Raw genomic sequence first — 25,499 nt, forward strand, 5'->3', positions numbered from 1 at the left:
AATCTCTTTCATTCATTTATTTTTAATCCATTGTGATTCCTTGTTTTGTTTTTGCCCTTTAAGATCTAAAGATATAAATCAAATCTATTATTATTATTAAATCACTCAATCATTAAACAAATGTTATAATTTATTTTTAATAGACAATTTATATTAATTTAGTCCCTTTTAAGCCTCCATAGATTTTAATTGACTCCTTAAATTCTTTTTAAAGAGAATTGCTGTGTATTCTTTTTCACCAGATCAGTTCAGATTTATTCAAGTCCTGAATGTTGGTTTCCCAAATTAAGAGAAACTAAAAAATGAAAAAGTAAACAGAATAACGTGCAAAAAAAAAGAAAAAGAAGACAGATCTAAATTGATGCACTTTAGGAAGAGAAGAGTACAGCAGTTATATAATCAGTCTACAGTTACCAGTAATATATGGAACAAATAAGTATGGAAAGCAGTCTTCCCATTTAGTCTAAAAAATATATCTTCTTTATTTTTACTATTCTTCCATAAAATAGTTTTGTGGACTTCAGGCATCCTTTGTGCTAAAACTTCTGAAAAAGGATTTATAAATGTTTTCCTTATGTTAAATGTATAAGAACATCACTGCCCTAATGGCTGACAAATCTTTGATACAATATGTATGTCAGGTGAATCTTCTGCAAATGAGTTCAGTCCAATCAGCTTTCTAGTGAGGATGGGGAAAAGGAAATCCTCCTGAGAGCTGGACTGGAATGAGGCGAGGAAGAGGAGGAGAGAGGACAAAAAGAGAAGAAGAGCTGGAGCCACAGAGAAAATATTAACCGTTTTTATTTAACTAAACGTCATTCAGCGATGAAGCACGTCCTGCTGGCCGTTCTTTGGTCCGGCCTCAGCCTCCGACTGGTTCTGCACAGCAGAGCCGAGGAAGGTCTGGAGTTCCCGAACTTTGACGGCAAGGACCGGGTTCTGGACATTAACGACCGCAACTACAAGAAGGCCCTGAAGAGGTACGACCTGCTGTGCCTGTTCTTCCACGAGCCGGTGCCGAACAACAAGGGCCTGCAGAAGCGCTTCCAGATGACGGAGCTGGTGCTGGAGGTGAAGCAGAGGCCAGAAACCTTACACTGATTATACAAATAAATCAATTAAATGCATGATAAATCAAAAAGCATCTGCAGAATTTATTGTTTTTATTTTTCTACCAAAATCTGGATGATAAAAGTCTCCAGTCTGGTGCTTTGGTCTTAACAAATTTTTCTCGTAAAGGCTTCACAATTAATTTTATTTACCGTTTTCTTTACTTATTTTGGATTTTTAAAATGTCTTCCAGTTCCAGAGTTAAATGTTGATCAGAATTTAAAGTTTATTGATTTTTGAGAATGTGTTTTTGCATTATTATTAGCTTTATATTACTTAAAAATATCATTATTGTGACAGGACTAGATGTGATTTCTTTACTGCATAAAAAGAATAATTTTGACTTTATCCTCTTGTTTGTCTGCTTTAGTATAACCTTAAAAGTTGTTTTAATATTGTCAACTTGATTAATTCACGACATTTATTTTTTTACTTAAACCCATTATGTGATCTCTGGTGGACTGAATGCATTCAGATGTTGTTTCTGGGTCATTTTATTAATTATAAAAGTTCTCAAAACCATTTAGAAACTCACAAATTCTCATTTTTAAAATGAAAAATTAAGAGAAACGATCAAGTTTTCACAGCTTGTGTTTGTAGATTTTGGTTTTCTTTCTTAGTCCCAAAGGCGGAAGGCAATCCTGTAGCAGTCTGTCATCCAGTGTTTCTGAAGAAGTCTCTGACTGAAGACATTCTGAGTTTTTGGGAGGGAATTGGTGTCCAAAACATTCTTGACTTTATGAAGAATCATTCTTTGTGAAATTATCTCCAGATGTTGCAGAGCAAAAACAGAACCAGCTTTCTTTACCAGGCTGGTTCTGATGAAGAATGGCGGCCATTTTAGATTTTCAGGACGATAGAAACCTTTGACTATGAACCAGCTGATCTTAACAAGTGGAATGGACCAACCAAATCCCAGTGGATGGCAGTAAAGTTGAATGTGCTATAATTGAGACTAAAATAGTTTTTCCTATTTGCTTTGACTCTCCAGCTCACAGCTCAAGTCCTGGAGAATAAAGACATTGGTTTTGGAATGGTGGACTCCCAGAAAGACGCCAAAGTAGCAAACAAACTGGGTACGGCTTAGCATCTAACACTAATGTTAATGATTGATCATCATAGATGATGTGGCTAAATAATCCCTCTGGTCCCCATCAGGTCTGCAGGAAGTCGGAAGTGTTTATGTGTTTAAGGACGACCGCGTCATTGAGTTCGACGGGGAGCTTTCAGCAGACACCTTAGTGGAATTTCTATTGGATGTAAGTGAGAAAATATGGCATTTATCTCACAATTAGCCCCAAGTTTCACCTTCCTTAGACATGAAAACACAACTGTTTTGCTTCCTAATATAAAATAACTACTCTAAGTAGTTTAATTTACACTCAACTTACATTGAAAGGCTTGTGAAACTGGACTACATAACTTTTAAACAATTGACCCCTAACTGAAAGGACACCAACGTTAGAGAAAATGTTACTGTCCAAATTGCCAAAATGCAAAATGACATTTTAATATGTTTTATTGGGATATTATAGACATAAATACGTAAATAACTGTTGGATTTTCAAGAATTGCTGCAGATTTTGAGTTTCTGAGTTGGCCTCCAGAAAAGAATCTCGTACCATGATGCTGCCACCACCATGTTTCATCATTGCCGTTTAGTATTCAGACCATATTTAGTTCAACATTTGGGACCCAAATTATTTGGAAAAGCCCCCTAAGTGTTTAAATATCGACCACCCACACAGGGTAAATGAAAAACTAATGATTTCTGGAGTTGGACTGAAAATGATATTTTGCTTCCAGGTTCTGGAGGATCCGGTGGAGATCATCAACAACGCCATGGAGCTGCGGGCCTTCGAGAGGATGGAGGAGGACATCCGCCTCATCGGCTACTTCAGAGGAGAGGACTTACGTCAGTCCGTCCAAAAGACAATTCACGTTTTAAATAATGTATTTAAAGCTGCAGCTTGTAACTTTTACCTGTTCAAACTGGCCCCATGTTATTAAAACATTGATCTCCTTCCTGAACTGCACCAACCCTGATCAAAAACAACCAATCAGAGCCAGGAGGCGGGGCTTAATGCTCCTTGTGCTAAATGTGCTAATGGTGGAGAAACAACAGGAAAACTGTTAATCCACCATCATCTGTGGCTATGCTAACTAGCCTTAGCATTCACAACAGGCTTTGTTGACTGGCACAGTCAACAAAGCCTGCAACGCAATTAGTGCTGCATAATTGACAGCACTAAGACCCGCCACCTAGCTCTGATTGGTTGTTTCTAGTTAGCACTGGGAGAAAGCAGAGAAGCTCAATTTGTTCACTATCACAACCACAGTTGGGCAACAACAAGTTACATTTACTTGAGTAACTTTTACAGGAAAAATTACTTTTAGTAGTATTTTTCCTATGTTGTACTTTTTACTTCTATTTGAGTAAGTATTTCTATTCTTACTTGAGTAAAATTTCTGGATTTTTTACCCACTTAATAAAAAACAAACATGTTTTAACCAAAAATTCACCAGAGAGACACACACCTGCAGTTTTTGTTAAAGTTTAACAAGTTTTTTATTGAGTTAGAAAAATTTCATTTGCCAGATTTTATTATTTTGAACTATTGTCATTTTTGGTCCTTAAAATACCAAAATTTCCACTTAACTTTATATTTTGGTCCATCTGTTTATGTAATTTTAAAATATCAAATAGTGTTTTAATCTTGAGTAATTTCTTGGACAGCTTCTTACCTTTTCTTTACTAAAATCATGTTGAAGTAGTGTTACTTTTACTTAAGTACAATTTCTGGGTACTTAACCCACCTCTGGTCACAACATGATGATAGATTTAACAAATATTGAAACTTTTTTTTAATAAAAGTAACATCCTGCAGCTTTAATGGGTTAAAAAAGTAGCCGCCGTCTCATTGGTGCCCCAATGAGCCGCTGAGATGCTAATGGGATCCAGAGGCTAATGATGCTACGTCACCATGAAGCCTGTTAATGAGAAACCTGATTCCAGACACTCTCACTTTGTCTCAGGAGACGCTTTAAATAGCACGCAGCTTTTCATGTAGTAGGTCAAACTGCAATTATAGTCAAGAAAAAAAAAAGAGACACATGATACTGGCACAGATTTTCATTAAACCCTGAAATTTTGAAAACTGACCAAAGATGAAGCAGTTTACTACTTTCTTTCCACATCAAGGCTTCTTTTAATTATGCTTCTATTATTTATTCTTAACTAAATAAGTTTTCTCTACTTGTTTTGTCAGATTACAAAGCTTTCCAGGAAGCCTCAGAGAGATTTCAACCGTACATCAAGTTCTTTGCAACATTCGATAAATCTGTAAGTAATAATAGTTCCTTTCCATCTATCTGTGGATTTTTAATATTAATTCTTTGATCAGATTTTTTTTTGTTGCACTAAAATGTTTCAGGTTATTAACAAATTTAAACTAAAACTAAACAAGATTGCAAGAGTAAACGGAAAAATTAGCAGAACAGAGTAAATATTGTTTTTCTAGTACCATGCTAGCTGCTAGCTGGGTAAGTTTCCACTTTTTACTAGCTAGGTAAGTTAAAGTTTTGTTAGTTTGGTAAGACACCCTTTTATGCCAGTTGCTTTAATTGTTTATTGAAGAATTAAGATGTAAGTGTGGGTTCAAATGTCTCAGAAAAAATATTTATGGGGTTTTAGTACAGTAGAATAAAAACATTTTTAATTAACTGATATATTTAACACATTAGAAGAACTTCTAGTCGTATTACATTGACAGATGGGAGCGTTACGTTGCTCTAGGTTGCCAAACATCTCTCCCTAAAGATGAATGAAGTGAATTTCTACGAGCCGTTCATGGAGGAGCCGGCCATCTTGCCTGGGAGACCTCTGTCTGAGCTGGACATCGTTGAGTTTGTCCACCAACACAGGAGGCAAGTTCTGTAGAGGTCAGAGTTCAGGCGAAGTAAAGCGTGACTTACAGTGTTATCGCTACAGGGCTACTCTGAGGAAGCTGCGGGCAGAAAACATGTTTGAGATTTGGGTGAGCAATGAAATCTTTGGTAATTAAATTAACTTTCTTTTCAATTATAGCAACCTCAGTTGATGTAAAATGTTTTTTTCGTCTGTTCTTTAGGAGGATGATATGGATGGGATACATATTGTTGCCTTCGCTGAGGAGGAAGATCCAGGTCTGTATTCATCTATTCAAAGATTTGAACTGTTTCAAACTGCACAGGGTTGTAGGAAAACAGTATTTTTCATCACACTTTGTAAAATTGCTAAATTTGGCTTTCAAATGTTGATTGATCCTGGCATCATGTAAAAAAAAAAAAAAAAAAAACTATGTCACCAGGACCTGTCTGACAACACAAAGTAGGATAAGAGCTTAAAAAGCAACACATTTTGCTCCAATCTGTAGAAGCTGTGTTTCCTTTGACCATATAATTTAGTCAATTTAAATCACAATAACAAATTTGCTCAATGGAAACACACCAATTGATAAAAAGGTAGTTTATTTCACTGTTGAAATTTGTATATTTTTGGAAAACTGCAATGGAAACATTATTTTTTGTGTTATGTGATCATCAACCGGATGTTACTACTGGCAGAAACGATGAAGACGACAACAGGAAGTGATTATATAATCATGTCGCATCATGTTTTTAATGACTTATGTGAACAAACTTATTCTGTGATTTTAATTACGTTTTATATTTAATTGCAACACTACAATTGTGAAATTATACTTTTTTTAATATTTGTGGAATGGCAAGAAAGTTATGCACACATTTATAATGAAAACTGTCAGTTTAGAAACGTCATGATTTGGTGAGGTTGTACCAGTAGTAACTGAAAAGCTAAAGACGAGAGTTGAGTAGACACAGGACGTCACAGTACAACTGTGTGCAACTACTGACAAACGACAAGGATCCGACAAGGACAAAGGCAACAGGTGGGCTTAAATAGAGGGTAATCAGGGAACTAGACACAGCTGGGAACAATCAACAGCAAAGACAGGACAGAGACTCACAGGGAAACAGGACTAAACACAGAAAATCTCAAAATAACTACACAGAAAAACACGGATCACAACAAGAAAGGGTTACAAAGGAATTGTTAAAACTTAAGCACTCCTGAAAACTACGTGGCTCATCAAAGTCCAAACTTATTTGCGATACAAAAATCTTAACCAAGCCATTTACGTTTAAGAATCAACTAATATGGCCGAATAAAAAAAAATTCTCCAATGAAGAGTGAAACAAAATTCCTCCACAGCAAGGCAAAGTTTGTTTTTTTCCCTTAAATTTTTTGTAAATGTTTTTAGCAGTTTGAAATCTTTAGTTGTGCATCTTTTTTCTTGTAAAACGAGGTTCTTCTCTTCAGATGGCTACGAGTTCCTGGAGATCCTGAAAGACGTGGCGAGAGACAACACCAACAACCCGGAGCTGAGTATTGTCTGGATCGACCCCGATGACTTCCCTCTGGTTCTGCCTCACCCTCACATTTCCTCTCCTCCACAAAAACCCGGAAGTACCTGAAATAAAACATGAACCTGACGTGTGTTGTCCCTACAGCTGACCACTTACTGGGAAAAAACCTTCAAGTTGGATCTGTTCAGGCCCCAGATCGGCGTGGTCAACGTGACAGACGTAAGCAACGCCCAGATTAGAACTGAAAATGTTGGCATTTAGTAAGACTGCGCGGACTTTGTTGCAGGCCGACAGCGTTTGGTTGGACATGTCCAACGATGAGGACCTGCCCACGGCGGAGGAGCTGGAGGACTGGATCGAGGACGTCCTGTCCGGGAGGGTGAACACCGAAGACGATGACGAATTCGCCGATGAGCAGGAAGACGAGTTCTACGTCTCAGAAGAAGGCGACGTAAATCCAGACGACGAGAACGACGGAGATGATGGAGACTATTAGCCTGCAAGAGTTAAAGTTTGGGTCCAGTCGTTAAAGAAACATTTAAGGTAGAGGCTTTATTAAATATGTAGATGGTAGATGCCTGAAGCTGTAGTTCATCTTCTTCTTCTGATTAATTCCTCTTTGAATCTTAAAGGAAAAAATGGTGCAACAAATGAAAACGAGTTTTAGAAGAATAAAAGAAATGACGATACATACCGAGCCTGTGTATTTTTTTAAATCTCTAACCAATAACCTCTTAAATGGCATTTAATAAAAGAGAAAATCTCCTTTTTTCTTTATGTGCTGACCGTTCAGTTAGCTTTAAAACCACACATGAACATTTCGTTAACTCTGACGCCACTCCTGAGTTATCTATTAGCTTTGAAACTGTGATGAGGAACTTCTGATTTATTTCTATGTTAAAATAGTTTTAGATCAATTAAGAACCTGCAACAAGATTTTTCTGAAAAAAATGAGGAAAAAGATTGTTTTATGCAATGTTAGCTAAGAAGGACTAAATTTAAGTGCATGCCAGACTTTTCAGATATTTTCCCTCCCTGTACTTTACATTTATTTGTCAAGCACATTAAATAATTTCCGAAGCTAAGTGTGTGTTTGTTTTCTCAAACACACACAGATTAGTCCTAATTCAAGCAAAATAAATCTCTTCCTCTTTCAGTGAACATTTTCATGCTAAATTATTCAAACATCCATTTGTAAATAATTCAGCCCCATAATGGTAGTGGACACCTGGACTTTGAGGCCCCTGGGGGCCCGGAAAACTTCATAATGAGAGCCACAGATAAAAAAAAACAAAAAACTCCACATGAATAAAAGATGCAAAGCTACGCAAGAATCATTACGCGGGATAAACAGGATGTTAGTTCAGACAAGGCAAGTAAACCTGTCACACTCTCTCTAGAGGAAACTGAGACAGAGGTCAGAGGTCATAAAATCTAAATCTGACGTTTGTGTGGATTAAAAAAAGCGAGGTGTGTGAGATGTGTTAAGGCGTCGCTTTTCGCTCCAAACCAAAAGCCAGCGGGTTTTCCTGTTTCGATTCAATCGCCACATAACCAGGTCATCACGGAGACGGAAACGAGGGGAAGGCAGCTTTCCATTTAGATGCAAATTCTCCAATCAGAGCCGACATTCGTTTAGCCGCGCGGCTCTGACGGGTGGCGGCGAGCCAGTTACATCTGAGCTCCATGACAAGAAAACCATGAAAAAAAAAAAAAAGAAAAGAAGAGGTTGTTTGGTCCAGACATGTCACCCGGTGGAGCGGGACGCTTAACGAACGACGACAGGCGGAGAGTGTTGGCGAGCCAGACAGGAAGTAAACCAGTATGGAGACGATAATTAGCTAAACAACGGCCTGTTTTAGAGTGACAGATTGCACCTGACGTCACGCTCTCCAGAATGCCGCCTGTCTAAAAACAGATAAAAATTGCTTTTATTCAGTTGATTTAACTTTAAAAATAGTCACAAGTGCTCAGTTTTCTGTTCTCAGCTGACAGGAGTGGCAGCCGGTGTGGTCATCTGCTGCTGTAGCCCTTCCCTTTCTGAACGTCTGACCAGTTATCTGCTGACTTCAAGAGTGGGTCACTTCGTTGAGAAATGCTCCGATGGAATAATGAAGAGAAGAGTCATAATATTAGCAGAATAAAGACCAAATTTTACCTGAATAAAGTCTTAAAATCATGATAAAAAGTTATTTTAATTTTTGTTGTTGGAGTTCTAATATTATGACTTTAGTCTCGCAATATTTAGCCTTTACTGTCATCTGACTTTATTCTACTTCTACTATAATAACACATCATTTAGGATATATACTCTACAGACCATATTTGTTAAAATAAGTGTCTATGCGATACACTGATCAATACAGGCATGTCTGCAATATTTTATTACGTTATGCACAGAAATAGGTGTAATATAAAATACAGGTGCAATATATATAACAATATATATATAATAGTAAATATGTTTTACTAGTTGTAATTAATTTTAAAGCTAAGTGTTCCATGCTTCTCTCCATTACGGTGGCCGACAGGTGCAAATGTGCAGCAACAGAGAAAATATGCAAACAAAAAAAGAGATGGAAACAAAAAGCAAATAAAATGCAGTAAACAAAAAAAGAGACACAAACAAAAAAGACTACAACCACAAATGAAATGCAGCAAACAAAAGAAAAGATGCAAAAAAAGTGCTGAAAACGGAAGTGCTCCAGACCACTAGAGGGAGTCGAACAAAAACAGCTGTGTCCAAATTTAGGGTCTGTATCCTTTAAAACGGGTGTTCAGAAAAGCAGCAATGGCGGCAAATTTGTGCTGTTACACTTAAAATTACACAAAATGACTTTTTACACAGTTTTTGCTTTCATAGACTTAGCTCCTTTTTCTGTCGAAGGCAGCCAATATTTCAATTATTTTTTATCTCTCTAACTCTTACTTTAATAAGAAGAGTTTGAAACTGGAGGGAGCAGCTGAGCGTTACTACCAGCAGACAGCTCAGTGTGGCTACTGCAGCTGGCAGTAAAACAAAATAAAGTATGCCTTTATTTCTTACCATCTTCAGCATAGAGCCTTTAAAACCACAAAATAAAATCTGAATATTTTTCTAGAAAACTGGTGCTGACCCTTAAGTTTAAGTTATGATACTTCCCAAATGTTCAATTCCTACATATTGATAGGTTTTAACATGAAACCCCCCAGCCCACCCAAAAAAGATTAAATAAAAGTTTAAAGCAACTTAAGTCATAATTTAAATAACACATAGCTTGTATTGAAAACCACTGCACTAAATCAATATTTGAGGAATTTTATTAAGTGGAGTTACTTATTAAAACTTGTTTTTATTTAGAGCCTAATGTTTTTTAAAGGTGTAGCAGAGATTAGATCGGTGACACTGAACCAAACTCCTATCTAAGCAACATTTGAATCTTAGTCTATGGGTCTCAACAGGTTGTTTACTGAGAAAAACACTTTGGTTATTCATTGCTACTTACTAGTAATTTTTGATGGTGCAGCTTGAACACACACACAAAATTAAACCACATTTTACTATAACGTTCTAATAGTTAATGTAGTGAAAACAAATCTACGGTTCTCCAGAGCCGAGCACCGTCACCGTCATGTAAAAGAATTAGCACTTCGCTCAGATCACTTTCAAACTACTTTGATAGTTGTTTGTGAAAAGTAGAATAAAAAATACTTGGGTTGTTGGTAAAGAAACTAACAGACTTTTTCCGACAGGAAGGTGAAACCCATAATAGCATAGTTAGCTTACCTGACTTTCCACCATGTTTTCCTCTTCATGGCAGACCCCTTTCCTCCCCCTCAGCAGGTTTTCACCTCAGCTTCAATTAAAAAAGGTGCCTAATTTCCCAAAATGGCCTTATATTGTTTGATCTTAAATTTAGGGGGGATTTTTATCGTTAAAAAGCTTTTTGTGTGGCTTCTTCGGGTCATTTTCTCCCATAGGAGGCGCCAATCACAATACTCCAGGCTGCACCTGCAGCTGTCCAGATGGTGCGTTTGCTGCTTCAGGACGTTCGAGCACCACTCTGCCACACATCGTCTCCCAGTCAAAAACAGCCCAACATACACTGGAAATTTTTAATTCACAAAATAAAACTGGCTGAAGCGAAGCTGCAATCCTAAATAACAAGCAGCATCACAGCAGTTTTACAAATGTTCATAAAAAGTGTTTTATTATCGTCAATATTTCTTCTTCTTTTACTTTTTTTTTTTTTTTTTTTTTTTAACAAATATTAATGTTATGCAACTGAAAAGGACTTGAAAATTCATAGTCAGAAGCCTGACCGTGGACAGAGAGGGCCGTAACCAGGCAACAGTGGGACAGATGGGGACGAAAAAGGCAGGACACACACACTCACACGCACGCACGCACACACACCCACACACGCACACACACACACGCACACACACACACACACAGATGTGCGTGTTTACATAAATGCAGTGTAAAAACAGGAGGCACCGCCATGTTACGCTCAGAAGGTAAACCATACATATTTTGTTTTGATTTTGATCAGCTTTATACACCTGTGCCAATCCTACTGTAACCACCAGGGGGCAGTAGAGGCTACAATGATTCCTGACCTCTGTGATTTGTGTCACTTTGCAAAGTGCAGCAGGCACAGAAAGACAAACAGGAGGGATTTTTTTAACTTACATTGGAGTATTTTTGTTGTTATCAGGCAAAAAAAAAGCATGAATCCGTCTGAGTCTTCCTTAAAGGGACTGACCTCGAAGGATTGGATGTTTATAAGACGCCAGGCGGTAGAAGGAAAAACCAGACGGTCCAGTTGGGACGGCGGTTCCACCCTGCTGATCCGCCTCCGCCGATTCTGGTTCCGACATAACGAAGCGATAAGAAGCGCTGACATGGAAATCACTGCTGAACTCAAAAGCTGGGAGAAAACGTTTTACACTGCTCTGCAAATGTATTCACCTCTTAGTCAAAAATAAAATAAAATCTGGAAAGTGTAGAGTGTAGTTTTTGTTACCCTGAATTCTCTTTCATCAGTAGATTCTTTTTATAATCAGAAAAAATAATAATTCTGACTTTAATCTTCTGAAATTAAAGTCACAAAAAAAATTGGTTGTAATACTGAGATAAAATCAAAACTCTGAGGATAAATTCAGAATTTGCAGAAAAAAAATAATTCTGGGATTAAAGTAAGAATTTTGAGAAAAAAATTTGTAACTCTGAAATTAGTCAAAACTTTGAGAAACAATTATAAATAAGATTAAAGTTTTGAGAACAAAACTTGTAATTCTGAGATTAAACTCATAATTTTGTTGTAGCTGAATATGGAGGACAAAACTGACATAATAAGAAATAAAAGCATAAAATATACATTTAGTTTTTCCTTTTCTTTACATGAGTTTCAGTTAAGTAATGTATATATTTTCTTTTTCCATTTCCCCTTACACATTATGTCCTCCATAGTATGTATCCGAAGCTTTGCAAGAAGACTAAGACCTCTTGCATGGGTCTATGTAATGTTTGGTTTGTGTTGGCTGCGTGTATCTAACTATTTATATTAAAAGTTATAATTTTGGCCGATGACATCACCGTCCTCCATCTTGGTCCAAAACAAACCAAAGTGGGCTACTTCATTTAAATTCTTCAGATATTCAGCTGTTGTACAATGTGTACCTTCTTTTGTTTTGAACTTCAATAAAGATTTAGAATAAGAAGAAATTTGTCTCATTTCAAGCAACGTTTTAAGATAGGAATGTTGTCTCACTAATATAGCTCTCTCTCCACAATAATTGAATCCTGCCAATACAGGGCATGCAGGCGTGACCGTAACGTGTATAACATGTCTGTTCAACTGTGCTTTGCTTTCGGAGGAGGTCTGAACAATTATATTCAAATTGTTGACTTACTTTCTGCTGATTATGCAGCAAACGGGTGAAAAAATAGAAAAAAAAAATCCATAGCTAATATGCTAGTTTTTTCAAAAACAAAAGTTGCACAAATGAAAATTTTAACGGCACAAACCTGCACTAAGACTATTTGCTGGATTTTTTAACATGGGTAGGGTGTCGGCTTCACACAGCTGTTGGAATGGCCCAGTCAAAGTCCAGAATAAGTCAAACTGCAGCTTTCAATTGAAAACTGAGCTAATATCCAAATCAGAATGTGCAAAATTTTCAGCTTGTAGAGGGATAACGGTCAGGGGGTGGAAAATAAGTGCATGCCACACTTTTCAGATTTTCCTCTGTTTATCACATCAAATACCAATAAAATGTTCTGGTTTGTAGTTTTAACTGGACAAAATGTTACAGGAGCAAGAAGACTGCTACATTTTGCCCCCGTTTTCATTCACAATAGAAACCAGTTCTTTATAAAAACGCTTTTAATGTGTAAAAAAACATTAAGATCTGTCATTTAAAGTCTGGAAACTTTTGCTTGAAAGGGGCAAAGCAGATGTAAAACTGACAGAATGTGCTGCTACGTGACGCAGAGTCGCTCTGCAGAAATCAGTAGTTATTTTTTTATTTCAGAACTCGCAGCTCTGTCTCGTCATGTCAGGCAGATGCGGCAGACACAAACGCCCTGAGAGGATTGCTGAACCTTTGTGGAAGAGTTCACGACTTTGGGTGCGAGTTCGTTTCAACTTCCTGGTTATCCAGCCCGCCGCCGCTGCTGCTGCTGCTGCTGCCGCGGCTGCTGCTGATGATGATGATGCACCTGGAGAACTGCAGATTAAATCCAAAACTGTTTCTTTTACATCTGTCTTCCAGTTCCAAACAAAGACATCAGTACTGAGTCTATGTTGGGAACTTTGGAGTGAATTTTTCCAGACTTGTTTGGCTTCGGGTTCTCAAACAAAAAAAAAACAAAAAACCATCAAACATGACAAACGGCGCCCTGCAAGAGTTTAAACACCGCAAACTTTTACATTAACGAGGATTTTATGTGTTAAACCAACATGAAGGACATAACTGTGCAGAGAAAGGAAAGGATTTTAACAGATAAAAATCTGAAAAGTGTGGTGTGCTTTTATTTTCAGCCCCTTTTACTCATCCCCCTATTTAGGAGTATATTTTTCAGAATTAAATGTCTTGTATGATTTCCCTTCTATGCCCTATTTATGTTGGTTCATCAAATAAAATCCCAAGTTTGCAGCTGAAAATGTGGAAAAGTTAAAGTGGCAGTATTATGTAAAATACATTGTCTTTGAGCTTTACATCATGTTTTGATGTTATTTCCTCATAACAATTTCATGCATGTTTGAGAAATCCTTTGATCTCCCTGGTAACCATTCAGGTGTGCAAACGTCTGGTTAGACCTTGCTCTGCCTTCAATACGAAGCTCCTCCCCCACTCAGCTCCTTCAGACTAGCCAGCAGCAATTAGCAAACACCTGGTGGAACTGCTGAGCTCATTACAGGAGCCACTTCTCAGTGAAAACGCTGATGAAAACGGTATTAAGGGGTTAATAAAGGAGAAATGTTGTGATCACTTCCTGAAGGCGGAGTTTCAGAAACATCAGGAGTTTCTTAAAGATACAGAGGCCCAATTTCAGAGAGTTAAATTACAAAGTCCAATTTCTCTTACATCATATTTGAAATGTAAAGCATTATTACAACAACTGAAGGTGACATAATTACCTGATTGTGTTATAAAATGGTTCCATGTACCTGGAAATACAACATACTGCCCCTTTAATACTTTTGAAAGGGACTGTATACTCAGACATACAGTATTGTGCACAACCTAATCTCGATCAAACCCGTGAGCGAAATCCTGCAACAATTCTTCTTTTCACCAAGTCAAACATGAACATAGCAATAATTTCAGACGTGATATATAAATTCATTTATATATATATTCATATATATTAAAAACAAAGAAAAGTACATATAAAAAACTTCAAACCCTAATTAGCAACATTTGAAAGCAACGTGACATGGTGAGGGATAAAAAAAAACAAAACAGAAAATAGCTGGTGTCCTACACCGAGGTTTCAGACTGTAGTCGCAGGACGAACTTGTGAGATTTGGGGTCGATGTATTCCTCCGACATCTGGACGTAAGGGATCTTCCTGGACGTCACCACCAGGCTGAAGTCCACACACTTGAGCAAGAAGATGCTTCCGTCCTTCAGGCCGCTGGTGACCGACGCCTCGCTGATCAGCGTCCAGCGGCGGCCCAGCCAGTGGTCCTTGCCGTACTGCAGGGTGGGCCCCGGCGTCAGGTAGCTCTCCAGGAACGCCTGGATGGAAAACGGCACAAAGCAGGAGGGAGTAACGGACCTGATGCAGCGCGCAAGATACCGCTAAAAGCTGTTAGCGACGATGACTAGCTGCTAGCTGTCAAGTTGTCAACGTCTTAAATGTAAACGTGACATATAACAGAAAAAGGGATGCAGTCCTTTACTGCTAATGGTCAACACTGATAACTAGCTGACAATGTCAGGAAAATTAAAGAAAACAGTAGATCCTGTAACACATGAGTCCAGTGATGTCTATCCTGTCTGGACCCTCAGAAGGTCGGGCGCTGACCTTGGGCGTCAGGTTGTTGGTGATGCAGAAGGCCAGGTGCTGCTGGATGCTCTCCATGCTGTGGCAGTGCTGCTGCTTGGTGGTCCTCAGGTACTTCTGCAGGGCACGCGCCATGGAGGGGAAGATGGCTTGAGCCGCCTCTCGGGGGTCCATCACGTCCCCCGGGGCCTTCTTCGGCTCCTCCTCCTGCATGCGCTTGATGTGGGTGAAGGCCTCCTCTACTGCCACCACCAGTCTGGGAGGAAGCACAACAAACATATGAGGAACAGCTATGGCACGCCTTTCCAACTCTGACTTCATTTTAAAGGGGCAGTTTTATGTAATATCAATTTATTTTTAGCTTTACATCATGTTATGATGTTATTCCTAGGAGTTTGCTTTGGTTCTTTCATTCATGTTTGAGAAATCCTTTAATCTCCATGGCTGGACTAACTAACTCTGTCTCCATAGGTGGAGGGAGAGCTTGTTTTCCCTCCACCAAACTTTCCTCTTTTGATTCCAATCAGGAAACCTAAATTATATAAAAATACCCTGACTTCAAATTTCAGACAGCAAGATAAGATGGCTCTATAATTAAGAGAATTTTCTCCTTAGATTTTGACACACAAATTTAATTTCCGTGGCTTCCAAACTCACCGCGCCCTGCGTTTGCGGACGCGCCTCTCGTGCTCGGCCTCTTCGTAGTAGAGCTCGTTGTGGCTGGTGTCGCGGCGCCGGGCTGCGGCCGCGATCATGGCTCTGGACTGGGACTGGGCGATTCCCGCTGAGGCGTTGTTCCCCGGACCTGAAATCAGCAGAAATCAACAGACTTGAAGAGAAGTCACAGAAAAAGCTCGTCAGACATTGTAAAAATCACTTAAAGTCGCTCGGGTGCTTAGAAACGACATTTAATCAAGCAGAGATTATCGTCTCTCTCTCTCAAAACGCCGCAGAAAGAGAAGCAGAGGAAGCCTCTGAGCAGCTGCTGCAGAATAAAAATGAAGAATAGTGACACTCGAGGGAGAAACAACAACTGTCTACTGACTTAAGGTGGCTAACTGGAGCAGCTAACATAAGCGCCTGAATGAATCTTGAGTACGCCTCAGGGAGGGTGATAATTTAATCGAGGGGTTGTGTTACATTCCTGCCAGCTGACACCAGCGTGAAACTTTTCCCTCAACCTGTGGCATGCAGACAGAAGAGTGCTGTGTGCTTGAGCAGCAGAAACATCTCCGCATACTTACTGTCCCACAGGTAGGCTTTCAGTCTAGCCTCAAAGACGTCTTAAAGGGGTTAGCGTCGGGGCAAATGAGGAGAAATAAAGTTATTATGAAGGAGATCGACTCAGCCTGCTTGCAGTTTTTGCACATTAACTACAAATCATCCAGGCTTCATGCAACTTTCCACAATTTTACAATTATGTTGCATTAAGAGATCAATTTCTGCCTTCCAGCATCCAAATGTCCCGTAACGAGTTAATACAAGCTGCGGGATTGAAAAGGCAGATTTTCTGCTTCATTTCGGGGCTCATTAATATTTTTTTTTTCTTCATCAAAAACTGTGAGTTTATCACAGAAGGTGCTGGCCACACTGTTCAGCGTGGGAGTTGTTACTGAGGGAAGAAAACGGCATAAATGTGTTTAAAAATAAAGCACAGAAACGTGTTAAATCAAGATCATGAATGTTCTTAAAGGGCCGGAATGTATTGATAAAACCTGTTAAAATATAAATAAAGTCTTAAAATTAAATAATACTGAACATATTTTTAGTCACTCCAGGATTTCATGATTGTTTAAGTGATTTTTTTTGCAATAAAAAAGTGTTTGTGGTAGTAGTTTAGAAATATTTGCCCTTATGTATGATGGTAAATGTGACTTTTTATCAGTCCACATAAAGTAAGTCGGAGGAAACTGTTTAGTAGAAATACTGCCACCTCCAGGTGGGAATTAATTAACAATTAGAGTCAATCTTTTTCACAACTTTTGCAAAAAATCTGCAATAAACTCACAATTATGCATTAGTTCGAAAAAAAAAAGTGCAACAGATTTGCTAATTTTGTGAATTTCCATGATAATTCACAAGAAACTGGAGGACCTGATTGATGTAATTTGGCAGTAAACAGATAAAAACAGCTTTGAATTGATTGGTAAAATAATATTTAAGCACGCTGTTATCTTGACGGTTCTATTTAGAGTCTAGAGGGAGAATTTTGACTTTTTACTCTCATAATTTTGACTTTTTTTCTCAGATTTTCTTCTCAGAATTTTGTCTTTTTTCCTCAAAATTTAGACTTTTTTCTCCCCAAATCCCCCCCACCAAATTCTGACATTTGATCTTAAAGTCAGAATAAATCTGGTACATTCTGAGAAAAAAGTAAATTCTGAGAAAATAAAAGTCAAAATTCTGTGAAAAAATAAAAAAAAAAAATTCTGTGGCCCTAATTCTCTTCTGTTGAAAACTGCTTTCATTTAATTGATAAAACACGATTTAAGCGTACAATGGCTAATTTCAAGGTTCTGTTGACTTGTCCCTCTGGGCCACATAAAACCTCATGGTGGGCCAGATTCGGCCCACTGGCCTTGGGTTTGACCCTGATGTGCTGGAGTATTAGAAAAAGCCCAGATAAGCTCCAGACGACTCACCGTCCACGTTGTAGACCTTGAGGCCGGCCAGGTGCTTGGCCGCCCGGGACTTGGAGGCAGAAAGCAGAGCCGGGTTGTGGATGGGGAAGTCGCAGTAGTAGTGCTCTATGACGGCCAGGGCGGCCCGCTGAATGCTGGAGGAAACAAGAGGAAGCAGAATCAGAGAGGCGTTGAGGCCCAAAGCTGCTCCGGACTGATGGACAAGGAAACAGGAAAAACACGCCACAAGACATTTTCCTTTCAGTGGAAGGTACTAGAAACCTGCTGCAGGTCTGAAAATGCTCCTGAGGAAGACGAAATAACAGATGGAGGAGATTTTTGGCTGACATTCAAATATATATGACTCAAAAACCGCATTTCTGGAGGACTAAAGCGCCGCCCACACAAAGAAGAGAAAGCAGGGAGCATGAAGGAGAGATTTGCTTCTAATGGAGGAATCATGAAAAACAAATTAGGAAGTATTTACACTCCTTCAGCCTTTTCACATCAGTAAACAACTACAAACAGATTATTTCACTTATAAAAAGGCAAAACTGTTTCGTTATCAACAAAATAATGGAACTAGAACTTCTTTCCCAATTTTAAGGAATTATTTACTTAAAACAGGCAAATGCTTCTCAATGAAAAGTTACTTGTAAGTTTTGTCTTATTCCAAGTGTAATAAGATAATTTCAATAGAAACTAGACAAAAATAAAACATTTCGGTGTAAGTGGATGGAAAATAATTTGTAATTTTCAACCATTTTACTAAAAAGTGTAGTTAGTTATGCTCTCCACAAAAATGGAGTTAAAGGAAGAACTAGTTCTGAATATACTTTTATTTATTTAAACATTTTGATGTTAAACGTAACGTTTGAATTGTTGATTTTTGTGTTTTTATCATGTAAAGCACTTTGAACCATCTCGTTACTGAAACAAATGAACTTGACTGATATTTATCTAACTATTATAAAGGCTAAAATAAAGAGGCGTGTATCAAATATTTAGTTTGTGGTTGTAACATGATAAAACCTGGACGTGTTCAGAGTGGATTAATGCTGCTGCAGCACTAAAATTAATGGCTTTGTGGGAATTTCCCAAATGTTTTGTGACATTTCAAAGAGAAGGACCAACAGGAAACCGCTTCATGTATTTTCTCTAGATTTATTTTATGAAGGTCGCCGTCGCAGCACTTCCTGACAGGTCGGCGGCAGGTGAGCTGCGGCTCAAAAAGTCATCAACTCCTCCAAATAATAAGCTCTTCTTCTTAGATTTGACTGCTCTCAGCTGTGACTCTGCCCAGATGACAGGACGACCCTCCATGTTTTCAAACGTGAAACTTGATGTCATGAGAGACGAGTCGCAGCTGCAGCTTGGATCGGCATCGCTGCGTGCCGGGTCTTGTCTTCCACAGCCCAGGACTATTAAACCGACTGTACACAGTCAGGCTGTTTTCACATGTTATCCTCCATAAATCATCTCCTCTTATAATATAATAAGCCGCCTCGCGTTCCAGGAAGCGCCGTTAATCACCTCAAACTGGTAACGCCAGCAGTTTATAATTAGTAGCTAAACTTAGACAGACGTAAATTGTGTTAACGTTGTTAGTTTAAATGTTCTAGTTGTTGTTATTGTAGTATTTGAAACCGTAACTTAAAGTTAGCTGCACTAAACCTAAAGCACAAATAATAGACATAAGTTATGCTAATGCTAAAGCGCTAACTTTAATTAAGATTATTAGATTTATGCTTATTTTATGTTTTCTGCTGTCTGTTTTATTTGGTTTCTTTAAGTTTGAAATAAAGAGGAAACAGAACTGCGGAGTAAAAACACTTCAAAATAAAAGCTTGAAAATAAACAGAATTGCTAAGATTTGGTAACCAAAAATTCTACTGATATGTAAATATAAATAAATTAGCTCTTCACAATTGATACGGAAAAATGAATGCAAGTGCGCTGAATATTTTCAAAGTTAGCAAAAGCGCTAAACGATGCACCGCTATTAGTGCATTAGCTGCCCACTGCTAAACAGGTTTATAAAAACGTTTGAGCACCAAACAGTTCCTCTATAAACGCTCCACATTTTGCTGCTCTTTCCCATCAGGCGAGGTACTTTCGATCTTTTCTTGCCCCCTTTAAGTACAGGAAACCCTGGTCCACCCTTTCCAAACGGAAATGAGATAATCCTGCTCTTTTGCTTCGTGGGCTGGTGTGGAAACTTTAAACACGACACAAAAGATGACGGTGCATTTGTGAAGCGGTGGCAATCGGCTCTGGATGAGGAATTTCCATCCCAGTTAACTGCTTAGCGCCTTTATCCCGTTCCAGATATTAAACACGCTCTCCATGCAGAGGTTTGTGTCCAGCCTTTTGTCTGCTAACTTAATATCACCAGCCTGCAGCATGCGCTTCCTATTATCCCAGACGAGGATAACAGCGTGACCCCTGACCCACTGATGGAGGCTCTTTATCTGCGCTCTGTCCTCCTTCTGCTTCCACTTTCTGCTTTCAGCGACGGCTCATTGACTGCATCACAAACGTTACAATCTCACTCTTTCTGTCGCGTTCGGTGTCAGTTCAGCAAAGAGGAGCCCAAAAAAAAAAAAAATCACTAAAACAAATGTTGTAAAACAAAAATGTTAGTCTGATTTAATTTCAGACAGAGAGAAAAATCTGAGTAGTTTAGGTTTTAGTTCAAATATTTTAGATACAGCTCTGGAACAAATGAAGAGACCACTAGAAATGATCAGTTTCTCTGATTTTACTTTTTATAGCTTTATGTTTGAGTAAAATGAACATTGCTCTTTTATTCTATGAACTACTGACAACATGTCTCCGAAATTACAAGCAATAATTTATTTGTATTTGTTTGCAGAAAAATAACGAAACAGATGCAGCGCTTTCCTCAAACAAGTTCATATTCATTTAGAAACAACAATACTGATGTTTTAACTCAGTTCAGAAATCAATATTTGGTGGAAAAACCAGGAGGTTTTCAATGGAGAGGTGGATTTTACTAACTTACCAGTAACTTTTCAGCAACATATTGTTTTAATAACAGTCAATAAATCCTTAATATTGATGAAAAATTTCTAGTTTCAGTGGCAGATTATTTCACTAATAACCAGACATTTTTCCTATATTGTCAATGAAATAATCTGAAACTTGAACAGGTTCATTTTCATCAATTTTAAGGATTTATTGGCTCTAAACAATAACTACTTCTAAGCTGTTTATTTAAGATATTCACACTTGAATCTCCAACAGCTATGAATGTTTTTGCACTAAGCTGTACGCTCATAATGTGACGAAAGCGAATGAGGAACATGAGAAGTGCACCTGCATGTTCGCTTTAAGTTGTGAAGAATTCGGGTCAGATTTCTGGTAGCCGTCATGAAAAGAAGCTTCACCTATAAATCCATCAGGTTTTATCGTAAGCCATGAGCAACAGGCGTGTGAGAAACCGGTAACCAGAGCTGCTGCGTTCAGCTAGAAACGCTGCTTTCACGTAGAGCTGACATAAACACGGTTTTGCTTTCCTTCAGAGCAACAAACACGACTCTGCCGGATTCTTCAACATGACTCCTGCATTAACTATTAAACCCTTGTTTTCTATTCTCTCTTAGCCCTCCTTTAACTTCCTCCAGTGTTTTCTCCTCTTTCTTCCTCTCTGAAGTCTTCCCCTCCTCATCCTGAACTGCAAAATTCATTTTCATTTTGTCTCTGAGGCTCAACCCGATGAAATCCTTCCTCTCACTGTGGAATATTCAGCCATCTTTGACTTGAGGTGTCCCAGTTTCAGGGTTTCATTCTGCCATCGTCTCCTTCACATGTTTTTGTTTTTGCCTTCTCGTCGATATTCGCACACTTCTCTTCCTCCGTCTTGTTGTTTCAGGAAGTCCTGAGGTTTCCAGGTTTGTCAGTCACTGATTGAGAAAACACATTCTCACATAGAAAGCTATCCAAACCAACCTGTACGGATGTGAACCAGATAAATTGTGTTGTTTTTCTTATCTGAGCATATGCAGAATGTTAATAAGTGAACAATGCAACGTTCCTTTAAAAAAACGTGTTTTATTCTCAGATAATGGCATAATCTTATTTAAAAATTGTTAAACTTTAACACTGATTGTTCACAGGAGTCCCAAAGCAGCTAATTTGCTACTAGCATAGCTTTTCACTTTGTGTTTTGGTTAACTGCACAGATGTAACTTCTCCCAAATAACTAAATTAAAGGGTCCAGATAAACTCTAATATAATTTTAGTGTTGTCAACTTTTATTTGTGTTGAGGTTTTTGTTATTGATTGCTAAGAGTTCTTCAAGTAGTTTATAGTCATGCTTTTATTTTGACAGTTCTGTTTCCTCTCCTCATATTCTCTCTTTTAAAAAAAACAGTTAAGCAAGTGGCAAGTATACAATAAATGAACGAATTAATACATGAACAAACAACAAAGGCTGTAAATTACATAATGCAGAAATAAAATAAAAAAATTTGAGAGCCATTTTGTTGGTACTCTTATCTACATGGTTGAATTCAGTGCTTTGAATATGACTAATGCTAATATAAATTAGCATTATTGCTAGCTAGCAGCATGCTAATGAGTGAGAATGCAAGACTGCATTAGCGTAACTAATGCAAATTAGCACTAAGCATTAGCTACACTTAGCACATTAGCTTTAGCATAGCTAATGTTTAAGGTTAGCACAACTAGCTTTTTAGCTAGCGGTGCCCAACACTGTAACCTTTCCAAACTACTAAATGTTAATGCTTTCTCATCTCTTCTTGAACTTCTTTAGATCAGAAAACAATGTTTTGTTTTTTAAATTTTTTAGTCGACTTCGTATTGCAGCACTTCTGTTTAGGTGATTTCTAGATTGTACAGGTCTGGAAACAAATCAGTCTGGTGAATAAAACTGAGTCAAATTATAGTTATTTTATAATTTCAGAAGGGTGTAAATTATATTTTCATAGAGCCAGGTTGGTTTGGTCATCGTTTTCCCTTAAATGAGAAGAAAAGCAGAGGAAATCGTCGCAGGTGTTCTCCTCACCTGAGCTGTCCCAGGTTGTAGTGCCGCGTCTCGCCGTCCGTGGCGCGTGTGACACAGACGGAGTAACATGGCTGGAGCTGCCGGAGCTCCAGCAGGACGACGGCCAGGTAGTGGATGAAGAGCAGAGCGTCCACCAGGGACACCGCGTACTGCACAATGCCCTGGTAGTTCTCGTCCTACGGGAACAAACATGGCTCATTTTTAACCAGATAATCAATCTCTGAATATGCAGCACAAGAAGAAGTGGTGTAAGACTAGATGTAGAGCATCTGCAGCCTTTTAAACCTCCACCAAATGGGATTTAAAATTATGACTCACACAGTAAACACATCACTGCAGGGAGCAGAAATCTGTGTTTTGCTCGGCATTAAAAATAAATATGTCTGCAGCGCATCAAACCTCTTAAAATGTCTCTGATGAATACCCTCCATTTCCAGATCTACTATTTAGTTTCAGCAGAGAAAGCCGCAGGTCTTTTCACGTACTTGTGAGTCGAGTATCCGGACACTGTAGAAGAGCCAGTAGGAGATGACGAAAAGGAGCACCAGCACCGCCAGCAGGATCCTGAAGACGAAGACGCGCGGGAGGCCCGCCCGCGCCGGCCGGAAGAAGAGCGCCCAGACCGCCAGCAGCAGGATGAGCAGCTTGAAGGCCACGGAGATGAAGAGCCCCTCGCAGGCCGTCCCGCAGCTCTGCAGCTTCTCCGGCCAGAGGATGTGAGGCAGCACGAGGAAGGCGAGCGGCGTGAAGAACACCAGCAGGCCCAGGATCACGGCGATGGAGCGGGTGACGTAGTGGCGGCAGTCCAGCCCCACGCTGTCCTCCAGGTCTTTGGTGATGCGGACGATGTCCTCCTGGGACAGGCTGTGCTCCGAGGTGCCAGTGATGGCGGTGGTGGTCTCCCCCCAGTTATCATCCTGAATCAATAAATCAATTAATTAATTAACTGGAAACGAAAGTCTTCAGTTTGGTGTTTTAGTTCCAATAATTTCGCTTACAGAGACTTATTTGTTGTTTCGTTTACTTACATAAACTTCCAGAAAACTGTAAAACAGCCAAAACACTGAGTCCCTTTAAATCTAGACCTGAGTTGCTTTTGAACCATAATAAATGAAACACTAACCAACATTTTGATGTGTAATGACAGCATTTAGCAAAATGTAATGTTTCGGTTGTTGATTTTTGTGTTTGATTGGTTATTTGAGTGTTAAATGTTCATTAGAACTTAAAATTTATTCATCTTTGAGAATCTGTTCTTCAATTTTTATGCCATTACCATTACTTGAAAATGGTCTCAAAATAATATTATATAATTTATCGCAATAATTTCTGGAACAATTCATTGTCAGACATAATGACTGTAAGTAAAAGATACAACATTTTACTGTTTTTAGATCATTTAAGTCAATTTTAGCTACAGAAAACAATTAACTATTGGAATTGATTGACTCTTAAAGAAGCAATTTTAAATCAAAATGCATTTTCTGCACGTTAAAATGTGTCATTATCTATTTTAGGCCTACAAGAAGGAAAGAAGTGTGGCTCAAGTGGAAAAAGAAAACAGAAGTGAGGAGCTGCCAAGTGGGCCATGTGCTGACGTCTGAGTCTGACTGCATCCGCTGATAACGACGCAAAAACAACAGAGATAAGGAAGCTTTGCACCGCAGCCGCAGCACGGGCTAATGGAGGCTGAGCATAGAACATTAAATGAAAAAACAACACTGACGTGACACAATATGTACTATAAACATAATTTCATTTGAATATAAGATTTTGTAAAGTGCAGATCACAATCATGAGCAGGAAACAGATTTTTGTGAGATTTTATCTGCTCATGAGAGAGAAATCTCATGAAAAATCTCATTTTTCAAAGAAAATGTTTTTGAAAAATGAGATTTTTCAACAAAAAAAATTGGCCAAAAAAGATTTTCATAACAAAAAAGTTTTTTTCTTTTACCAAAAAAAAGGTTTGTAATTTTCTTATGACAAAAAAAATATTACTGATTTTTTGTAATAAAATTGTTTTAGTTTTAACTAGGAAATTAAAGTTCATAAAGTTGATTTAACAAGAGAAAAGTCGTCTAAACATTGCTTTTTAAGTTCATTAATCTTGAATTGTGAATTTTAACTTAATACTGCAAATTAAACCAAATAATTATTTCACAATATGCAAGACAAAAACAGACCAAGATATAAAGGTAAATGGAAATTTTGGTATTTGACAATAATGACTATACTGTATATAAGTAACAAAAAATAACAAAATCGGGGAAAAGAAAATTTTTCCAAATCAGTTCCTTTCAATAATAATAAAAAAAACGTATGAAACTTCAACAAACTCTGCAGGTTTGTGTCTGGTGAATTTCTGGTTTGTAAACACATGTAACAGAGATTATTCCAGATTAAGGGTAAACTTTCTGGACAATCCTGTGTGTCAAACTACAAACTGTAGTCAAATTTCCCAACATTGATAAGTTAAATGATGTCAAGTTGAGTCTCTAAACCTGATTCTGTTGCTCAGTTTCTGCTTTAAATAACAAAAATAGAAGACAAACTTAGAGTTTTAGCTAATTTGCATCTGTATGGTCTGTTCTACTGAGATTTACTTTCACAAGTGGAGCATTATAGCGTTTGCTTTGATGCTCTATGAAAGGACTGGAGGTGGATCAAGAAGTTAAAGTTAAGTTAAAACAAGAAAAGTCTGCTTCTACGCCTGCAGAAAGAGAGAAACAAAACCCCACAGTGGATTGTATGATTTAAAAAACTAAAAAATATTTGTTTTCTGAGATTT

The 25,499-nt window shown here is 38.3% G+C and overlaps 2 protein-coding genes across 2 annotated transcripts in view; one reads left to right on the forward strand and one right to left on the reverse strand.

The window, feature by feature from the left end:
* Positions 1-803: 803 nt before the first annotated feature.
* Positions 804-7,226, forward strand: LOC106930357 (calsequestrin-2-like). The gene is made up of 11 exons (XM_015007831.2): positions 804-1,071; positions 2,102-2,186; positions 2,269-2,369; positions 2,917-3,025; positions 4,380-4,453; positions 4,907-5,037; positions 5,102-5,147; positions 5,241-5,295; positions 6,491-6,591; positions 6,682-6,756; positions 6,824-7,226. The coding sequence occupies exons 1-11, from the start codon at positions 826-828 to the stop codon at positions 7,031-7,033; spliced, it is 1,233 nt and encodes a 410-aa protein (XP_014863317.1). The 5' UTR covers positions 804-825; the 3' UTR covers positions 7,034-7,226.
* A 5,664-nt stretch (positions 7,227-12,890) lies between these two features.
* LOC106930351 (vang-like protein 1) overlaps positions 12,891-25,499 on the reverse strand; it is a 39,173-nt gene continuing 26,564 nt past the window's right edge. Inside the window, exons 4-9 of the mRNA XM_015007821.2 lie at positions 23,194-23,625; positions 22,709-22,884; positions 17,680-17,813; positions 15,695-15,842; positions 15,059-15,293; positions 12,891-14,769 (exon numbers count right to left, since the gene is read on the reverse strand). Of these exons, the coding sequence (XP_014863307.1) occupies positions 14,509-14,769; positions 15,059-15,293; positions 15,695-15,842; positions 17,680-17,813; positions 22,709-22,884; positions 23,194-23,625 (1,386 nt within the window). The 3' untranslated portion in view covers positions 12,891-14,508. The remainder of the gene's footprint in view (positions 14,770-15,058; positions 15,294-15,694; positions 15,843-17,679; positions 17,814-22,708; positions 22,885-23,193; positions 23,626-25,499) is intronic.

The sequence above is a fragment of the Poecilia mexicana genome, unplaced genomic scaffold (assembly GCF_051168715.1).
Source record: "Poecilia mexicana isolate PSO_F unplaced genomic scaffold, ASM5116871v1 scaffold_2, whole genome shotgun sequence".
NCBI lineage: Eukaryota > Metazoa > Chordata > Actinopteri > Cyprinodontiformes > Poeciliidae > Poecilia > Poecilia mexicana.

Excerpts from the sequence above, each read along its gene's own strand:
- LOC106930357 (XM_015007831.2), top strand. The coding sequence starts at position 826 with ATGAAGCACGTCCTGCTGGCCGTTCTTTGGTCCGGCCTCAGCCTCCGA. Across the intron at positions 1,072-2,101 it reads TGACGGAGCTGGTGCTGGAG|CTCACAGCTCAAGTCCTGGA; the intron begins GTGAAGCAGAGG and ends TTGACTCTCCAG. Across the intron at positions 5,148-5,240 it reads AAAACATGTTTGAGATTTGG|GAGGATGATATGGATGGGAT; the intron begins GTGAGCAATGAA and ends TCTGTTCTTTAG.